Source organism: Peromyscus leucopus, chromosome 7, assembly GCF_004664715.2.
Source record: "Peromyscus leucopus breed LL Stock chromosome 7, UCI_PerLeu_2.1, whole genome shotgun sequence".
NCBI classification, from domain to species: domain Eukaryota; kingdom Metazoa; phylum Chordata; class Mammalia; order Rodentia; family Cricetidae; genus Peromyscus; species Peromyscus leucopus.
The window spans coordinates 69,547,639-69,564,837 of NC_051069.1; the positions used below are offsets into that span (position 1 = coordinate 69,547,639).

Below are 17,199 nucleotides of genomic sequence, written 5' to 3' on the forward strand. Positions count from 1 at the left end.
GTTAAAACTCACTGTGTTTTGATACCTAGTTGTATTTGTACATAACTTACATTAAGGTCAAGTACAGTGGGCTTTCTGAATCTGCAGATTTTACATCTTAGGCTTAACTAGTCGGGAATTGAAAATATTGGGGATGATGAAGAATACATCTATACTGAGCATCTATTATTTCCTTATTATTTTTACCAAACAACAAGGAATAATATTCCTTCACAGAGTGTTTACATTATAGGAAGGATTATAAATAATTTCCATGTAATTTGAAGTATTTGATAGGCTGTGTGTATGCAGATCATATACAAGTACATTGCTGTTTTAAAGGGTTTGCAAATTTTGGTATCTAGTATCCAGAAGGGGCCAAGGCTTTGATCTTCCTGCCACCCCCCAATACCTGAGATGTAACTAGGTGATGTGTTAGAATTATAGTCTTGCTGATGAAATCTCTATTGAGATATATATTGTAAGTCTATCATGAGTTCAATATCTTTTATATAAAAACCCTGAATCTCAAACACTACGAAGACTGGCTCTTTGTAGTTTTAGATTTGTGATGTTCAGCTGGAAAATGAAAGCTTATGCAAATACTCTGAAATCAGAATTGCTTTTTCAAAATACTTGAAATAAGTAATTCTCAACATGTGTAATAGTATATGAGGAGGTATGTAATTCAGGAGGTAGAAGAACAGATGTTTAAAACCTTATTTATTTAAATCCAATTATAAACTTATAAGGTTTTGTAATACTAGCCTTAAAATTATCTTTAGTGTAGCTATAAAAACTTCCATCACTGAACCAATATTAAAAAGAATGCATCATTGTATCCCTTAGTTCAGTTCAGCAATAATTACTTATTGCTCAGTTATTAGGTGCTAGACATTGTGCCAGAATTAAAAGATAAATAAGGCATTATCTTGTTCCTAGGCAACTTAGAATGTGGTGGAAAATGAACACATTGTCTGACTGCTTTGCTGAATAGTAAGAAATTATACTTGCCTGCCCCACCTCCAGTGCTGTGATAACTAGGGATTTGAAAACCCTAGTGCAAGAGTTGACTACTTGAAAGAATACTGGTGTGGGGCTGGAGAGGTGGCTCCATGGTTAGGAGCAGTGGCTGCTCTTGCAGAGGACCTCGGTTCAGTTCCCAGCACCCACATGGTGCCTCACAACCCCTGTGATACCAATCTGAGGGAATTTGACATCCTCTTCTGACCTGTAATTCTCAAGTTAATTGGAATTTGAAGTTAATTGCTTATCATATCTTCATGAAAACAGAAGAGGCATTTTTTTCCCTTGAGTTTTTAGATATTTGCCAACACTTAGCTGGCCAGAAAGTCAAGTGACTGCTATGGCTGTAGTCTAGTATTTCTTTTTGCTTGGAGACTTGGGAGCATAGCATTTCAGTCTCAGAAGTTACAGCCTTCCCCTGAACAGTGAGGGGCAACCAAAGACTTTTCTGCCTTTGTGGTATGGACCACCAATATGGATTTCATTTCCTCTAGGGAAGTCCCAGTGGTGGCAGGAGAAAAAGCAGGGGACATACACATGGCATTTTGGACATTCCTGTCATGTTACAAACGACCATACCTTTATCCCATTCCCCAAATAATTCACTATAAGTGGTATGAAGGTGTTTTGATAATTTCATCAGTTTTTTCGTTATACTCTGTCCTTATAGTTTACTAATCAAGTTGTAAACACAAAGGAGTAGCATGAACGCTTTCAAAATGTTTGAACTTTATTTTGTCATTACTTTATCCGAATTGATTCATGATTTAGAGATTTACTGGCTTAACACATTTGTATTAACTATACATGTATCCTGCAAAATAAAATTAAAAATGCTCAACGTTATTATAAATTTAAAAATCCTTTTACACATTTTATGGAAGCATTTGGCGCAGTCAGGCAAAAATCCTGGAATATAAAGAAAGCTTATGTAGACTGACAATAGATGGCAAGAACAGGCACAGACTCTCATCATAGCATAGCTGAAATAAACAGTCTCTTTCCTAGACCTTTAATGTTTTTGCAATTCTTGAGATTAACCCCAGGGCCTTATGCATACTAGGTTAATGCTGGGTCACTAAGTTTCACCTTCAGGTTTCTAGTTTTTGTTTGTTTGCTTAAGGCCGAGGTTCATTGTATAGTCATGTTCTTTCCCCATGGAGCCTGTGTTAATTGTACCATCAATTCTTCGTCTTAGTATTTAAACCGAGGCTGCACTAGATACTTCGCTAACAAGGAAACCGACAAGCAGATTTTACAGAACCGAAAAAGTCCTGAGGTACAGTAGATTATTTTTTTAATTAAAATCCTTAATTTAAAAATATTGCTGATAGATATGTCTTTATTTTGGAACTTCTTGCTTTCAGGTTTATGTTTTAAAACAACATGATGATCCAAGTCTCTCTTGTAGTGTGATGCTCTAAACCACTGTCACATAGAGAACAATAGACTCTTGTTCTTCTTGGGCCCAAATACATTGCTTTTCTCATGTTCTTTCTTGAATTTCTATGCTATGAAACTGCTTAAAATCATCATATTTTAGCAGCTTACTCTGATATTACTATTAGTAGTTAATTGTATTTATCAGTAAGCTTTCTACTGCTGTGACAAATTATATGAGCAGTTATCTTGAATTGGGGAAGATTTACTTTTGCTTATGATTTTGTATTTCAGCCCTTGGTTAGTTGTAACAGGCTTTCCTTGGGCCACCAACCATCTATCAAATCAAGACACGGAGACTTAATATTAGTTAGGAATTCTTGGCCTTAGCTTATGTTTGTCTCATTAACTCTTTTAACTTAAATTAACTGGTTTCTCTTCATCTATGTTTTACCTTGGGCCTTTTTAACCTTTCTATCATTCTGTATGACCTACTCCATGTCTGACTGCCTGACAGCTGCCTGCCTGGCTGGCCCCAGGTATCTCCCTCTCTTTGTTTTTAGTTCTGTCTTTTCTGGAACCTAGTAGAGTCTTCCTACTTCTTCTCTCTGACCACCAGCCCTGCCTATCCCTCCTCTGCTTAGCTATTGGCCGTTCAGTTATTAGACCAATCAGGTCCCTTAGGCAGGCAAGGTGAAACAGCAACACATTTTTATATAATTTAAGCAAATGCAACCTAAACAAAAACAACACACCTCTACATAATTAAACAAATGCAACATAAACAAATGTAACACACATTTACATAGTTAAAGTAATATTTCACAACAGTTAGTGGTCTCCATGCTTCTGGGCCAAGGTGAGGGATAATTCATAGCAGAGGGCAAGTGGTTAGGTAAAACTGCTCACCTCATGGTGGCTAGAAGTGAGTGGGAGGTGAGGTAGAGGAAAGAGAGAGACTGTGTGTCAGGGACAAAGTAAAGACCACAAAACTCCTAGTTCAGTCAGTCAAATTTCCATCACTTACTAATAACCCATCACATTTTGAGGCCATCAAAGGATTAATCTGTTGACAAGGTGAGAGTCTTCATGATCCAGTCGCTTCCCCAAAGCCATTCCTCTGAATACTGCTACACTGGAAACCAAGTCTCCCACACATGAGCCTTTTGAGGAACATCTCGGTAGAAAGCATAAAGTATGCTTTTTCATTCGTTGTCTACAGAAGAGAGAGTTGAAATAGACAGTAAATACCTTAAGCATTCTTGTGAAAGGCTGTTCACATATTATAATTTTGCTGTATCAACCATATATCTGGAATATATTATGCAGTTTTATATATTTTGGTCTCATTAATCTAATAATTGTGTAATTATTATTTTAAAATATTAAATGTTTAAGAATTTTAAACTTCTAGAAATTTTAACCCACAGATTTCAAGTAATCAGTTGTATTGTGTCTAAACAACACACTTAAGTTATGAAAACTAAATCAGGATTAGTTATTGGTATTAGTTAATCTTGACTATTATTTTTAAAAATATTTATGTCAGTTGAATAACTTTTTACTGTTAGCAGTTTTTAATGGTTCTGTACTTGCCAATCAGATGTTTTGACTTTACTCAGACTGGATAAGATAAATTATGTGTAAAATGCATTAATATAAATGTATATAAAGAAAATAAAATTATCATTTCAAATTATGAACACATGGAACTACAGTTAATACTTGTTTAATTTGATACTTTGCATGTTATTTTAGATATAGCTATCTGAGTTCTGGGTAAATTTTATGTCCTAGCCACAGCTGAGACTTTTGGAAGCAGCATTAGTGTTTATTATAGCATTTACTTTACTATGTCTTAAAAAGACTATGTTTTTATAAGATGCCATCAAATATATAAGTTGCAGTCTTTCCACTAAGATAATCAAACACATCTGGGACAATTGCAGTGGTCCTATAGAGAAGATAAATAAAAAATGCAAAAGCGTAGGAAAAAGCAATAGAGAGAAAAGAAAGCCTATGCTTACCCTCCAAATAGTACCATGCCCCCTGCTAGAGAGGAAAACACCAACTTCTTATATTTTAGAGTGGGAATTCTTTATCAGAAATCTTATATCACTGAAAAAGAATGTGCATGTGTATAATATATAAAGGTGAACAGTGGACTAATATATCTAAATTACTTTTTATGTCTTCTTTGTCAGGAGGATGAGGTGATCATTTTGACTAATTAACCCTTTGCTTCATTCTGTCTGGGTGTCTTTATGCTGTGTGCAAATGTTAGGAGAATGCAGTATTTTCAGTCTGCCATGAAGCAAATACGTTCCTGAAGTTTGATTAGAAAACAGCGTTTAAATGCTTCAGATGCTCAGCTGCGAGACTAAAAATTCTGCATGATAGTGATTCTTTAAACTTTGCATGTGATTGTTGCTTCTGCTTCTTTTAAAGAATAAAATAGAATTTCATTTTCTAGACATTTTCCGGAAATCTGGCACACACTCAGACATTTAAAGCATCTTGTGAAAAGCAGGCAGACTGTTAACTTGAGAAATAATTGCATGCTGGGAGACGAGAAGCAGTTGCATGCTGGGAGAAGAAAACATCAGGCAGCTTTAATCCTCATTAATTCTGATGCTGAGTTTCCTTATTTTAACTTTAGCTTTTAATGCTCCGGTTCTGGAAAATTCCTAGATAAGTTTTTCTGTGTCCAGTAATAACTTCTCTTTTTGTTACTTCTTTTTGCTTTGCAGGCCTAACTTTCTTCACTCTCTGAGTTTGCTAGATCTTAACATATGAATGCTTGAGATACAAATTTTTCTAGGAGAGAAAACAAGTTTCTCTCTTTCTCACTCTTTCTCTCTTTTAATCCAGAAAGCCATTGCATGCATTCCTGGAGTTACCCTAATGTGTAGTAATTCACCTCATCTCATACATACAACACAGAAAAGTTACAGGATTACTTATTAGGCCATGGAGATGCTGTTGCCTTGTCTGGATTTGCTTCTGTTTATATGGATGTAGTTGTCAGTAGTTAACCTAGTGCCAAGCTTATTGGCACATTAAATTCTTTTTTTTTTTAATTCTTTTTTTTTGGTTTTTCGAGACAAGGTTTCTCTGTGTAGCTTTGTGCCTTTCCTGGAACTTGCTTTGGAGACCAGGCTGGCCTCGAACTCACAGAGATCCACCTGCCTCTGCCTACCGAGTGCTGGGATTAAAGGCGTGTGCCACCACCGCCCGGCGGCACATTAAATTCTTTATTACAATTCTTTTCACTTGTCCTGTTTTTTCATATTTATTTATTTGCATACAGAATTGTTTTATTTTCATATTTATTTTTAATTGACAAAAGTGCATATATTTGTAACCTGCATGGGTTATCATGAAACATTTTCTCATTGTATAATTATAGATTAACTGAGTCAGATGAGTGAACACATCCATTACTACTTTATTTCTCTTTGATCTGAGGCTGTTGCTTCATTTCAGCCAGCCACCCTTTCCCCTTTCACTAATTTATATTTATCTAACATCCGAGACTCACAATACTTTAGCGTTAGCATCATACTTTAACTGCAAAACATCTCATTCCATTGCTTTAATTCAAGTTTTTATTGAAAGAATTGTAGATTCACATGAAGTTTTAAGAAATAGCACAGAGAATCCTTGCATACACTTTATGTACCATTCTATTCTTAAACATATTCCAAAGCTTACATTTTTCCGTTGACAGATTTTGTTTTTGCATGTCGTATATTGCATTAACAGGCCTGCTGGTGTAGCTGTTAGTTGATTTGAGTGGCATGAAGACCAGTCAGTTGATACCTTCTTGTTTTATAGTATGTTAAGGCAGGTTCCCTGAAAGATCCTCTGTTAGATGACCATGGAGACTTTATTAGGATGTGCACAGCCATGAAAAAGATCGGTTTGGATGATGAAGAAAAACTTGATCTGTTTCGAGTCGTAGCTGGTGTCCTGCACCTTGGAAATATTGATTTTGAGGAAGCCGGAAGCACTTCAGGTTGTTCCTTCAGTTCTTAACTAAAGAATAAAATTGAGTATAATGCTTGTCATCTCCTAGCCATATGAATATTCAGTCACTTGTGTGTACGTGTGTTGAAATTATAACAAATTTCTGGGACATTCTCTGTTGCATGGTGATTTGACAGATGAAGAAATAGTTTTGAATAAGTTAGTAGCTATTATGTGGTTTGTACTAATATTATACTTTTAATACTTAATGGAATAATTCTCTTATCCGTTAATGTCTATTTTTACCTTTTCTATTTCATAGATCTAAACTTGAATCAGATAATTGGGGTAATTTAATATACAGTAGCCCATCCTTCTTTAGTGGGAGATAAAAATAAAAGTTTCATTTTTATGGAAGTTGAAAAGTATTTAAATCCAACCAATATAGTACCTTTTCAGTTTTAGTGTTTCCATTTCTATATAAACAATAAGACTTTTTATATAATTGCAAATTTGGTACCCAAATATAGAATTGGCAAATGTAGCCCATCACCTGTTTTTATAAATAAAGTTTTAGTGGAATATAGCTACTTCCATTGTCTATGTATTGTTTATCCCAGTGTGCATGCTCCAGTGGCAAAGCTGTGCTCCTCACAGACTTTGCCCTCTGAAACCAAAAATATCTACTGCCTGCTTCCTTAGAATAAAACGTTTACTAGCCCTGCATTAATACACTTTGCTAGAAACTTACACCAAGGATGCATTAAGAGTCTGAAGCACCACTTAATACAGCAGCCAATGCTATGGGCTTTGGTGTCAGACTTCACAGATATCATCATTTGCAAAATGAGATGATCTGTAAGTGCTTTTAAAAAGAATAATTCCTAGTAATAGTATATGTATAGAAAGGCCCTCAGAGAAAGACGGAAGGACTATTTAAGAAACAATGTGTTAGGCTCAAGTCATCAGTGTGGATGGAGGACTTCCCCTTCTCTTACCTGTTCCATCCCTCCCTCTTTTTAAAATTTGAAGTTTTTTTTTTTTTTAAGTGTATGAGTGTATGCACACTACATGTGTGCCTGGTACCCATAAAAGCCATAAGAGGGTATCAGATCCCATGGAACTGGAATTACAGGCAGTTATGAGCTACCTTGTGGGTGCTAGAAACTGAACCTGGGTTCTCTGAAAGAACAGAAAGCACTTAATCACGGAGCCATCTCTCCAACAACCTCTCTTGTGCTTTTGGAGACAGGTCTCATGCAGCCTAGACTGGCCTCAAAGTGATCTTCCAGCCTCCACCTCCCAAGTTCTGGGATTACAGGTGTGTACCATAATACCCAGCTTTGCTTTGCATTTTTTTGAGGCCCTAAGTTTGATCCCAAGCACTGGAGGGAAAATGTCTTCTATGCATAAAATAAAATCCTTCATAATCATAATTGAAACATATAAAAATGAATAGCTAGGAGGTGCCTCTGTTTTGCAGATATGGAACCTGCACAGTGGTACTGAGCATGGCTACTATTGAAGTAATAGACAGGAGAGCCTGGTTGTAGTCATGTCTGACTGGCTCAGGAGATTGTATTATTATCTCTCATGACTACTGAGCCTTGTCATCTGTGAGTGAGCAGACTAAGATAGACAATCTTCAATGACTTTCAGATCTATTGTCCTGTGATCTGTGAAGTCAATAATGTTGGACACAACATAGTGTAATGGATGAGCACATGACCGTCAATCAAATTGTTTCATCGTGTGCTATCTGCTTGTATGACCTTGTCCATCCTGTGTCTTAGCTTCCTCCCTATAAAGAGATAGTAGGCCCCAACTCATGCCATGAAGAGAAGTCAATGAGATAAGTATTTACAAGACGTTTTGAATACTGGTGTTTGGCAGATAGTAAGTGAACAAATTAATTAATATATAGACTATTATTCATTGAAATGATGCATTAAAAACTAGGTACTTGGAATATGCATTAATCATCTTTAAAGTTTTTTAAAAGAGGAATTGGAAATTTTCCTTTGAAAATATATTTCAAGATATATTTTGTTTATATTTTAGCATTGTTATAGGAAGGGAGCTTGTGGGAGAGGGTAGATAATACACAAAAATACTTACTATTGACTCGAGGAAGGACATGCAACTCTATAGTATATCCTAAATGTCATGTGACTAGCTAAAGCATGCTAAGTGATCAAAAGGGACATAGTCTGTGCTTGCTTTCTCTCTTACTAAAAAAAAGTACTTTCTGTTGTGGGAGAAAAAAAAAACAGAATGCAGGGGAGATTGGGATGAGATAAACATTAGGTAATTTTTATTTTCATAGCTAAATTTTGTTGTATTAATCTTCATTTTTTCCACGACTTCCCATGGATCCAAATAATTTCCTGCTAATTAAAAATGAGGTGTTCTTTTTTTCCTTCTTCCTAGAAAATTTAACTTTGGATTGCCATAGTGACTTGCAGAGAAACCCAGTACTTTTGTAATGATTTTAACATAAAGTTAATTCTCCAATAAACATTTGTAAGGCTCCCCAATATTATAAAACTGTTTTATTTAGTGGCAATATAGAAAATACCTGTTAGGACTAACTGTGTTTTAAAAATCCCATGTAACAAATATGTATGCCATAACAGTAAAAATATCACAATAAACAACACAACAGTAATAAAAACATTTAGAGAACGCTTTTAGGGACTAACATGAATGCTTTTCCAAGATTAAAAAAGTTCCTTATGTTGACCTACCATGCTCTTGTAAGAAATGCTGTAATATGATTTAAAAAAGGAAACATTTAAATAAATGAATGGATTCTTAATGGTCATGTTTTTGTGTAATTTTAGTGTAGACAGGTGAGAGAAAGGGATTATAGTCCTGGTGAGGATGGCGGGAGAGCCTGTCACATTGTTCAGAAGGATGCACAAGTTAAAACTTAGGAATTATTTATTTCTGCACATTTCCAGAATAGTTTGACCTCAAGTTGGCAGCAGGTAACAGAAACTGTGGGTGAATCTGCTGGCAGGGAGGGTGAGTCTCTAACACTGTGCATTTGCCCCAGGTTAGGGTTTTCTGTTTAACTTGTCAGTAGGGAGATCCAACAAGGATGGAAAAAAAGTGATCTGGGTTTGAAAGTTAGAAATGATCCTCATCTATCCCATAATACTACATAGATGAAGAAGATTCTAAGAAATGAATCTGGAAAACCTCGTTTAACTCGCGCGTATTAATTTCACATTGAAACATTCCCATTAGGCGGCTGTAACCTGAAGAACAAATCTGCCCCGTCCCTGGAGTATTGTGCTGAGTTGCTGGGGTTGGACCAAGATGATCTGCGAGTCAGCTTAACCACGAGAGTCATGCTCACCACAGCAGGGGGCACCAAAGGAACTGTTATAAAGTGAGTTCGAACTCGTTGCTCTGCCTTGTGCTTCGTCAAGGAAGAACGTGTATTTTGAAAACACTGAGATTTGAGGTCAATGTTTATGCATCGTTCATTCTTCCCATTTGTATGTTCAAGCTACGCTTGACAGATCAAAATTCTGTGCTTCCAGCGACTGCAGTTCCCCAGAGAGATGAGTGGGGTTCTCCGTGGAAGTGGCGTATGCTTGAGCGCCCACTAAGAGAGACTCATTGTATAAGAGCATTCACTTCACACTTATCTTTCATTTGGAACGACCCTGTCTCAAAAACCAACGACTGAAAATTACAACACGTTCTTTTCTAGTGATACAGTATTTTAAATTAATGAAGTTGCCCATTTATTTTTCAGTGCCACTCATATTTGGGTGGGTCTTCCTGCTTCAGATAATCTCACCAAGAAAATCCCGACAGGGTGCCCTGCAGCTCATGTTGTAGTTGATTTCAGATGCAGTCAAATTGACAGCTGTGATTATCCATGTGTTCTGTCTGATATTTTTATTTTATTTATTTTGTGTGTGGCGGGGAGATGAGACGTACATGTACCGTGGGACATGTGTGGAGGTCAGAGGACAACTCTGACCAGAGGAACTCGCTCTGTAGACCAGGCTGCCCTCAAACTCACAGAAATCCACCTGTCTCTGCCTCTGGAGTGCTGGGATTAAAGAAATGTGTGCCACCACCACTGCCCGGCTCATACTGGAATAATTTTTAAAGGCACTAAAAAATTGAACATTTTTTTTTGTGTGTGTGTTTTCCCATGGTACTCGGTACTTAGGATCTAGCATGGCATTTAGAAATTCTCTTCTGTGATACTCTCTTTTTATTAGACTCTAATTTTACTGAGGAAAATAGCTGGCCCATCATCCCATATAGTTACTACATACAGGAGTTAGAAAGTTCAAATTTTAAGATGTCAGTATTTTTTTCTAAGTTAAATAAGTTACCAAACTTTTAAGTTTCCCTGAATTAAACAAAATTTGTTTCATATTTTAGAAAAGTGAAATAGGAAAATTATTTTTCTAAATAATTTTCGTATATTTAGTGTGTAAAGTGAGGTGTAGATGAAGGTTAAAATGATTTTTTAAGCCATTTTTCCCCAGTAGTATATTTTAGACTAATTTTAATTAATTGTTTTAGTTTGTCTCTTGTAATTTTGTTTGTTTGTTTGTTTGTTTGTTTTGGTTTTTTGAGACAGGGTTTCTCTGTGTAGTTTTGGTGCCTCTTCTGGATCTCATTCTGCAGACCAGGCTGGCCTCGAACTCACAGAGATCTGGCTGGTTCTGCCTCCTGAGTGCTGGGATTAAAGGCGTGCGCCACCGCTCGGCTCGCCCTGCTCAATTTTGTTCCTATTTTCTCTCTGCCTGCTCACCTGAAACTTGGCAGCTGTCCTCATAGCCAATATGTCAGATGTGCTTTGATTTTATGTGTCCAGCATCATTTTCACAGTCTGTCGCTTTAAGGACTTTGCATTGGAATATTCTCTTCTCCCTCCTAGGGTCCCTCTGAAAGTGGAGCAAGCAAACAATGCCCGTGATGCTCTGGCAAAGACTGTCTACAGCCATCTTTTTGATCATGTGGTAAACAGAGTGAATCAGTGTTTTCCTTTTGAAACATCATCTTATTTTATTGGAGTCCTGGATATTGCTGGTTTTGGTAAGTATTGTTTCTTTTGTTAATTTGTATTTGATATTTTTGACAAATATAAAAATGTTTTTTTTCTAAAGCTGTTGTGTTAGCCTTTCTCATTGCTATGGCCAAATACAAGAAGCAAAAGAAGCAAAAGCTAGTTTATCCTGGCTTGAGGTTTCAGGTTTCAGTCCACCCTGGTGGAGCAGGGCTGCTCACAGCCTGAAGGCCAAGAGGGAAGGGGAAAGGGAGGGGAAAAAAGAGGGAAAAGTGAGGGAAAGAAGAGGGAAAAGGAGAGGGGAAATGGGAGGGGCAAGAGGAAGGAAAAGAGGGTATGACTATATTTGGTAGATTTCTGATCCAGTCTTGTTGCACCTGGACCCCCAGCCTCTAGAATGGTACTTCTCACATTCAGGGTAGGATTTTCTGTTTGTAGTGCTCTCTGGAAGACCCTCACCAGAGGTGTGGTCTAACAATTTTCTGGGCACTTATCCATCTAATTGAGTTGACAGTCAAGGTGAAGTATCCCAACCTTTGACTCACTTGATTTATTTTCTTTGTATGTTCATGTCTGCATTTCATTGCAGCTTCCAGAGGAAGCTGATTAGTACTAAAATGAAAACATGTTCATCTAAACTGCTACAGTTGAGAGGTCTCCATCTTCTTAGATGAATACAGATGAAATAAACTGAGTGCTGCTGCTAAGCACAATAAAGTTGGGACATAGTTTAGAAACAGATAAACTCCCATCACTGATAAGATTTCATAATCACTAGACACTTTTTAGCATGGCACACATGTTCAGAGTTGTAAAATTACAGAGCCTCATGGATCTTAGATAGAATCCAACGCTTGACTTGAGGACACATTACTATCATTGCGTTTGTTGGTAATGGATTAAGCAGTAAAGAAAATCTCCTAAAGAGCATGAATTTTAAGTCACACTTATACTTTAGTTTGCTTTAGTACCTTTGCTTTAGAAGTTTGTGTTAGAGAGAAATGACTTCTAATGTTTTAATTTTTCACATCAGACACCTTTTTGTTCTGGTAGAACAAGGTATTTCTGATACCTAAGTGCAGTGCCTGACAAAACATATTTTGAGTTAAGGACATTTTTGGGGATGGACACAGAACAAAGAATTTCTTGTAAACCCAATTTGAAATCAAAGCATCAACACTACGTTACTGCATTTTATCCTGGGATAAGTTAATGAGCGTCACTGGATGGTGACAACCTGCTCTGGTTTTGTTTTCAGAGTACTTTGAGCACAACAGCTTTGAGCAGTTTTGCATTAACTACTGCAATGAAAAGCTTCAACAGTTTTTTAACGAAAGGATCCTGAAGGAGGTGAGTAGTGTCATCATTTAAATTTAAGATCCGTATTAAACTGTTTAAATCTCAAGGAAGACAATCATGCTGCAATTACCCTGACTGATGGAGTCTGTTCTGAAGTGGCCCAGTGGTCCAGCAGGCGCTAGCCGCTCAGTTTGGGGCCCTTGGAAGAGAGAGGACAGGCAGCTTTGCAGAAGGGAGCGTCGGTGATTTCTTACCACTGGCTTTCATTAGTAAACTCAGCTTGTGTCTTTCATCGTGACTTGCTTGTCTCTGTTTCTGCCACTACTAAAGAGCTGCTTCCTCTCACCTCTGCCCTTGGCCTCTCTTGCCCTTCTCAGGGTCTGCTTCTGTGTGTTCCGCCAGCTGTTTGCCCTCTCCCTGTGTGCCGCTAAGCCACCAGTCAGGAGCTTTTGAGCAGCTTCCCTGTGGCCAGCACTTTTCCTTCTGGGCCATCTTGTGGGCTGCACACTGCTTTTGAATGGCCTGTCTTTGGCTGGCCACCATTTCTTCTCTGGGAAGGAACTCCCTTCCTCTGCCCTCAGCATATAATTCTGGGCATGGCCGACATTCAGAATACCAAGTTAGACTAGGAAAAGTTATTTTATGATCCTTTACAGTTTACTCAAAGCAAAGCTAGCTTTGGATAGATTGGTTTGTTTTTAGGCTCATGCTTTTCTCCTCTTAGTGCTGAATTCTCCCATGATTTCTCCCACTCTCTTGGCTTTCCTTTCTCTGTACCATCTGGAATAGGCTTGGCTGATCGAAGAAGCTGGAGTAGAGGGACTGGGAAATTCATCCAAGCCAGCCCCTGTTGTTCAGATGCGGAAGGCAGGTCCGAGGGCACTTCCCGGCTGCTCTAGGGTTCACTCTCCTTCCCGCGGTTGGCCCACACCCTGTACCTCCTTTGTACCAGCGTTGCCATTCCCGAGATTTGAGCTGAAATGCGCAGTGTTCTGTTTTCCCCTCATTCCCGTCTCATCTGTTTTCTCCCCAGATGTGATTGTGTTTGTCCTTGCAGGGTTTTTGGCACTTCACGGCTTTCGTTCATTTTTAAATAGCTGTAGTTAGTCAGTTGTTGCATACACAGATGAGCAAGGACTTCCCGGTAAGATGTGTCTATGCTCTGTTTGGTGGCGTTCGTCCTTCCTTTGTGGTAAAATCCCACATGCATGCTTGGTTTTTAACATGCCATTACGCTTCCCTTCATACTCGCCCAGCTCACACTCTATGGAGAAATAGGAACCATGTAGAAAGGAGGGTACACTGTCTTGATTAATGTTTGCTTTTATTACAGGCTTTAAAGCATACACACGAATTTCAAATTCAGAGTGGGTCCAAGTTGACAGTGCCTTCTAGAATGTGAGGAAACCTCCCTGGTATAGGACGAGGGAAGAAGTATTTAACCATTGAGGGAAAAAATTATGTTAGAGCACATTAACTTAATTTCAATGTATATGTTACCCACATGATAAAAAATCTTAAAAATTATTTTAAGAAGATACTGACTTTACATATAGGGATTATTTTCATTGAGATATTATTGATGTATTATTTTTTCCTAATTATATATATTATTTTGCTGTGGAGTCTCTGCATCCACTTGAAGTTATGTGCTATTTTCCTGGTTTTAGTACTTGGTATTCAAACTTGGTTCCATCTTTAGGAAACCATTTAGGGCTATACCTGTTGGTAAAGCATTTACATTTTAACCCTTATGTAGAAATGACACCAAACAGAGGTGGCATTTTATGTTGCACGGTATTTCCATATTGATGACTATAATATTTGATTCACAGGAACAAGAACTCTACCAGAAAGAGGGCCTGGGTGTTAATGAAGTGCATTACGTGGACAATCAGGACTGCATAGGTATGGATACTGTGAGTCCGTCTTTGGGAAACATGGGAGAGACCATGTATTTGCTGGGAATGTTTCTATGTTCCATGGTTTAGACACTAGGTATAGATTTGGGACTGTGGCGTTGCAAGGTGGACTTCCTTAGTACTCCTTGCCAGTTAGGTTTCCTGGCAAAGCATTTTGTCAGCTTTGTTGAAAGTTTTCCTACAATCTCTGTTTATTGTGGTATTTATTTACTAGTTAGAAGACTGTTTTGTGAACTAGGTAAGAGGGCAGCACCACTACTCAGGTGGCAAGCAGACAGCTGTGTCATCTATGATGATGACGTTTGTAGTTTGGTGAGATTTGCCTTGGCCTCTTGGTTCTATTTCTGCTGTGGATTGGCTGTTCCTCTCACCGGTTGCAAGATGGCTTTCGACATTCCATGTTAAATCTAGATAGTACTGTGTAACAGCAGTACAGGGCCTCTGCTTTTCTTTGATCTCATCAATAAAGAAACCTTTACCCTACTGCCTTCCAGATAGCTCTGTCGATTATTATTTATTTGTTTGTGTGGATGTTTTGCCTGCACGTATGTCTGTGAACTACATTCATGCCTGGTGTCCACAGAGTCCTGGGACTGGAGTTAAAGATGGTTGTAAGCTGCTGTGTGGGTGCTGGGAATCGAACCCAGGTCCTTTTAGTCACCGAACCATCTCTCTATCTCCCATCCTGTTTCTTTTCTTTCCCACCCCATCTCTGAAATCAAGTGTTTGGCAAGCCTGGGAGTTGAAAACCCAATTTGATAGTTCAGTCATAACTCATATGCTAGACTTGGACAGCATAATATAGTGCAACATCACTTTGTACCAGTGCAGCCTTCCAGAGGCTTCCTGTTGTACCCTGGTCTGGTCAGCATCCCTTAGCCTCTGTGACTCTTCTTCCCTCCGGGGCTTGGTTGTGGGGTTGTTAATCTTGCTGGAATTTCTCCCCCTCTGTCGATCTTTTGTCCCACTTCCGTCTCATTCAGCACCTACTGAAATACTTTCATTTACAGCTTAGTTCACCATGTTCATCCTCCTTCATCATCGATTTTCAAAGAAGTATCACTTTCTGATTGGTACACTAGGAACCTTGAACTGTATTCTAGTCAGTCTCTCTCTCTCTCTCTCTCTCTCTCTCTCTCTCTCTCTATATATATATATATATATATATATATATATATATATAATTGTATTTAAGATGTTTGAAATTTATAGTTATTTTGGTTAGGCAGAAAATCCAACCAACATAAAGGAAGGAACATAAAAATATATTGTTAGTAAAAATTATGTTTGCAAGTTTTAAAATCAGTTTTGAAGATGGTATTAAGAAACTCTGGCAGGGCAGTGGTGGCGCACGCCTTTAATCCCAGCACTCGGGAAGCAGAGCCAGGCAGATCTCTGTGAGTTTGAGGCCAGCCTGGTCTACAGAGCAAGATCCAGGACAGGCACCAAAACTACACAGAGAAACCCTGTCTCAAAAAACAAAAAAAAACAAAAAAAAACAAAAAAAAAAAGAGGAAAAAAGAAAGATACTCTGTGTGCAAAAACTTCTACAGTTTTGAGTTTGAATGTAGATGTCATCTGGAAAAGGGGGAGGTTCTGGGTCCTTAGACTGTTACCCTAGTGAACACAAAGAATGCTTATGGTATCAGTTACCTTCTTTGAAAAACATTTTTTAAAATTGTTTTAGATTGCAATAGCATTACATCACTTTCCCCTTTCCTTCCCCCTCCAGCCTCTCCCAGCCACCTTCCCTCAAACTCCTCCCATGCTCCCTTTCAAGTTAATAGACCCTTTACGTCTATATTTATTTATTTATTTATTTATTTATTTATTTATTTATTTATTTATTTATTTATTTTGTTTTTTTTTTGAGACAGAGTTTCTCTGTATAGCTTTGGAGCCTTTCCTGGAACTCTGTAGCCCAGGCTGGCCTCGAACTCACAGAGATCTCCCTGGCTCTGCCTCCCGAGTGCTGGGATTAAAGGCATGCGCCAACATTGCCCGGCTTGGTATTACCTTTAAATAAATGCTCATATTTGAAATTTAAACTCTCCCATGTCTAGATAGCCTCCGATAGAATATGCTCATGATTAACTCTTACCTTATTTCCAAATACTTCTTGAAACTGAGTAAATTTTCTTTTAAGTATTGTTTCACCACTATGAATGTTTTGATGTCTTGAAATAGATTTAATTGAAGTGAAATTAGTGGGAATCCTGGATATTCTGGATGAAGAAAATCGTCTTCCCCAGCCGAGTGACCAGCACTTTACATCTGCAGTTCACCAGAAGCACAAAGACCATTTCCGACTCACTGTGAGTTTACCATTCTAAAAGGGATCTTCTGCTGGGAAGAGAAATCTTTAAGCAAACAGCCGCACTAGATTTCAGATACTGTTAACAACTAGAGTCAGAAGTTATCCAAAGATTAGAGCAACTAGGTTATAACCAGCAAATATTTCCTATATAGACGGCCATAAAATTGTGTGTTTGTGTGTGTGTGTGTGTGTGTGTGTGTGTGTACATACATATTTTCCAGTAAAGCTTTAGCTGAGTGCAGTAGCTCGTGCACCCAGAGAGG

General features: G+C 38.0%; 1 protein-coding gene across 10 annotated transcripts in view; it reads left to right on the top strand.

Annotated features, from left to right (window-relative positions):
- The window catches only part of Myo6 (myosin VI), a 142,855-nt gene that overhangs the window by 82,884 nt on the left and 42,772 nt on the right, over window positions 1–17,199 (top strand). For 5 of the 10 annotated variants that reach the window (XM_037207800.1, XM_037207802.1, XM_028879837.2 and 2 more), the window contains exons 10-17: window positions 2,204–2,284; window positions 4,590–4,598; window positions 6,223–6,403; window positions 9,607–9,751; window positions 11,270–11,427; window positions 12,657–12,748; window positions 14,533–14,605; window positions 16,807–16,934. In XM_037207800.1, the coding sequence (XP_037063695.1) occupies window positions 2,204–2,284; window positions 4,590–4,598; window positions 6,223–6,403; window positions 9,607–9,751; window positions 11,270–11,427; window positions 12,657–12,748; window positions 14,533–14,605; window positions 16,807–16,934 (867 nt within the window). The remainder of the gene's footprint in view (window positions 1–2,203; window positions 2,285–4,589; window positions 4,599–6,222; window positions 6,404–9,606; window positions 9,752–11,269; window positions 11,428–12,656; window positions 12,749–14,532; window positions 14,606–16,806; window positions 16,935–17,199) is intronic. The other 5 variants (XM_037207801.1, XM_028879838.2, XM_028879840.2 and 2 more) reach the window with 1 other exon arrangement.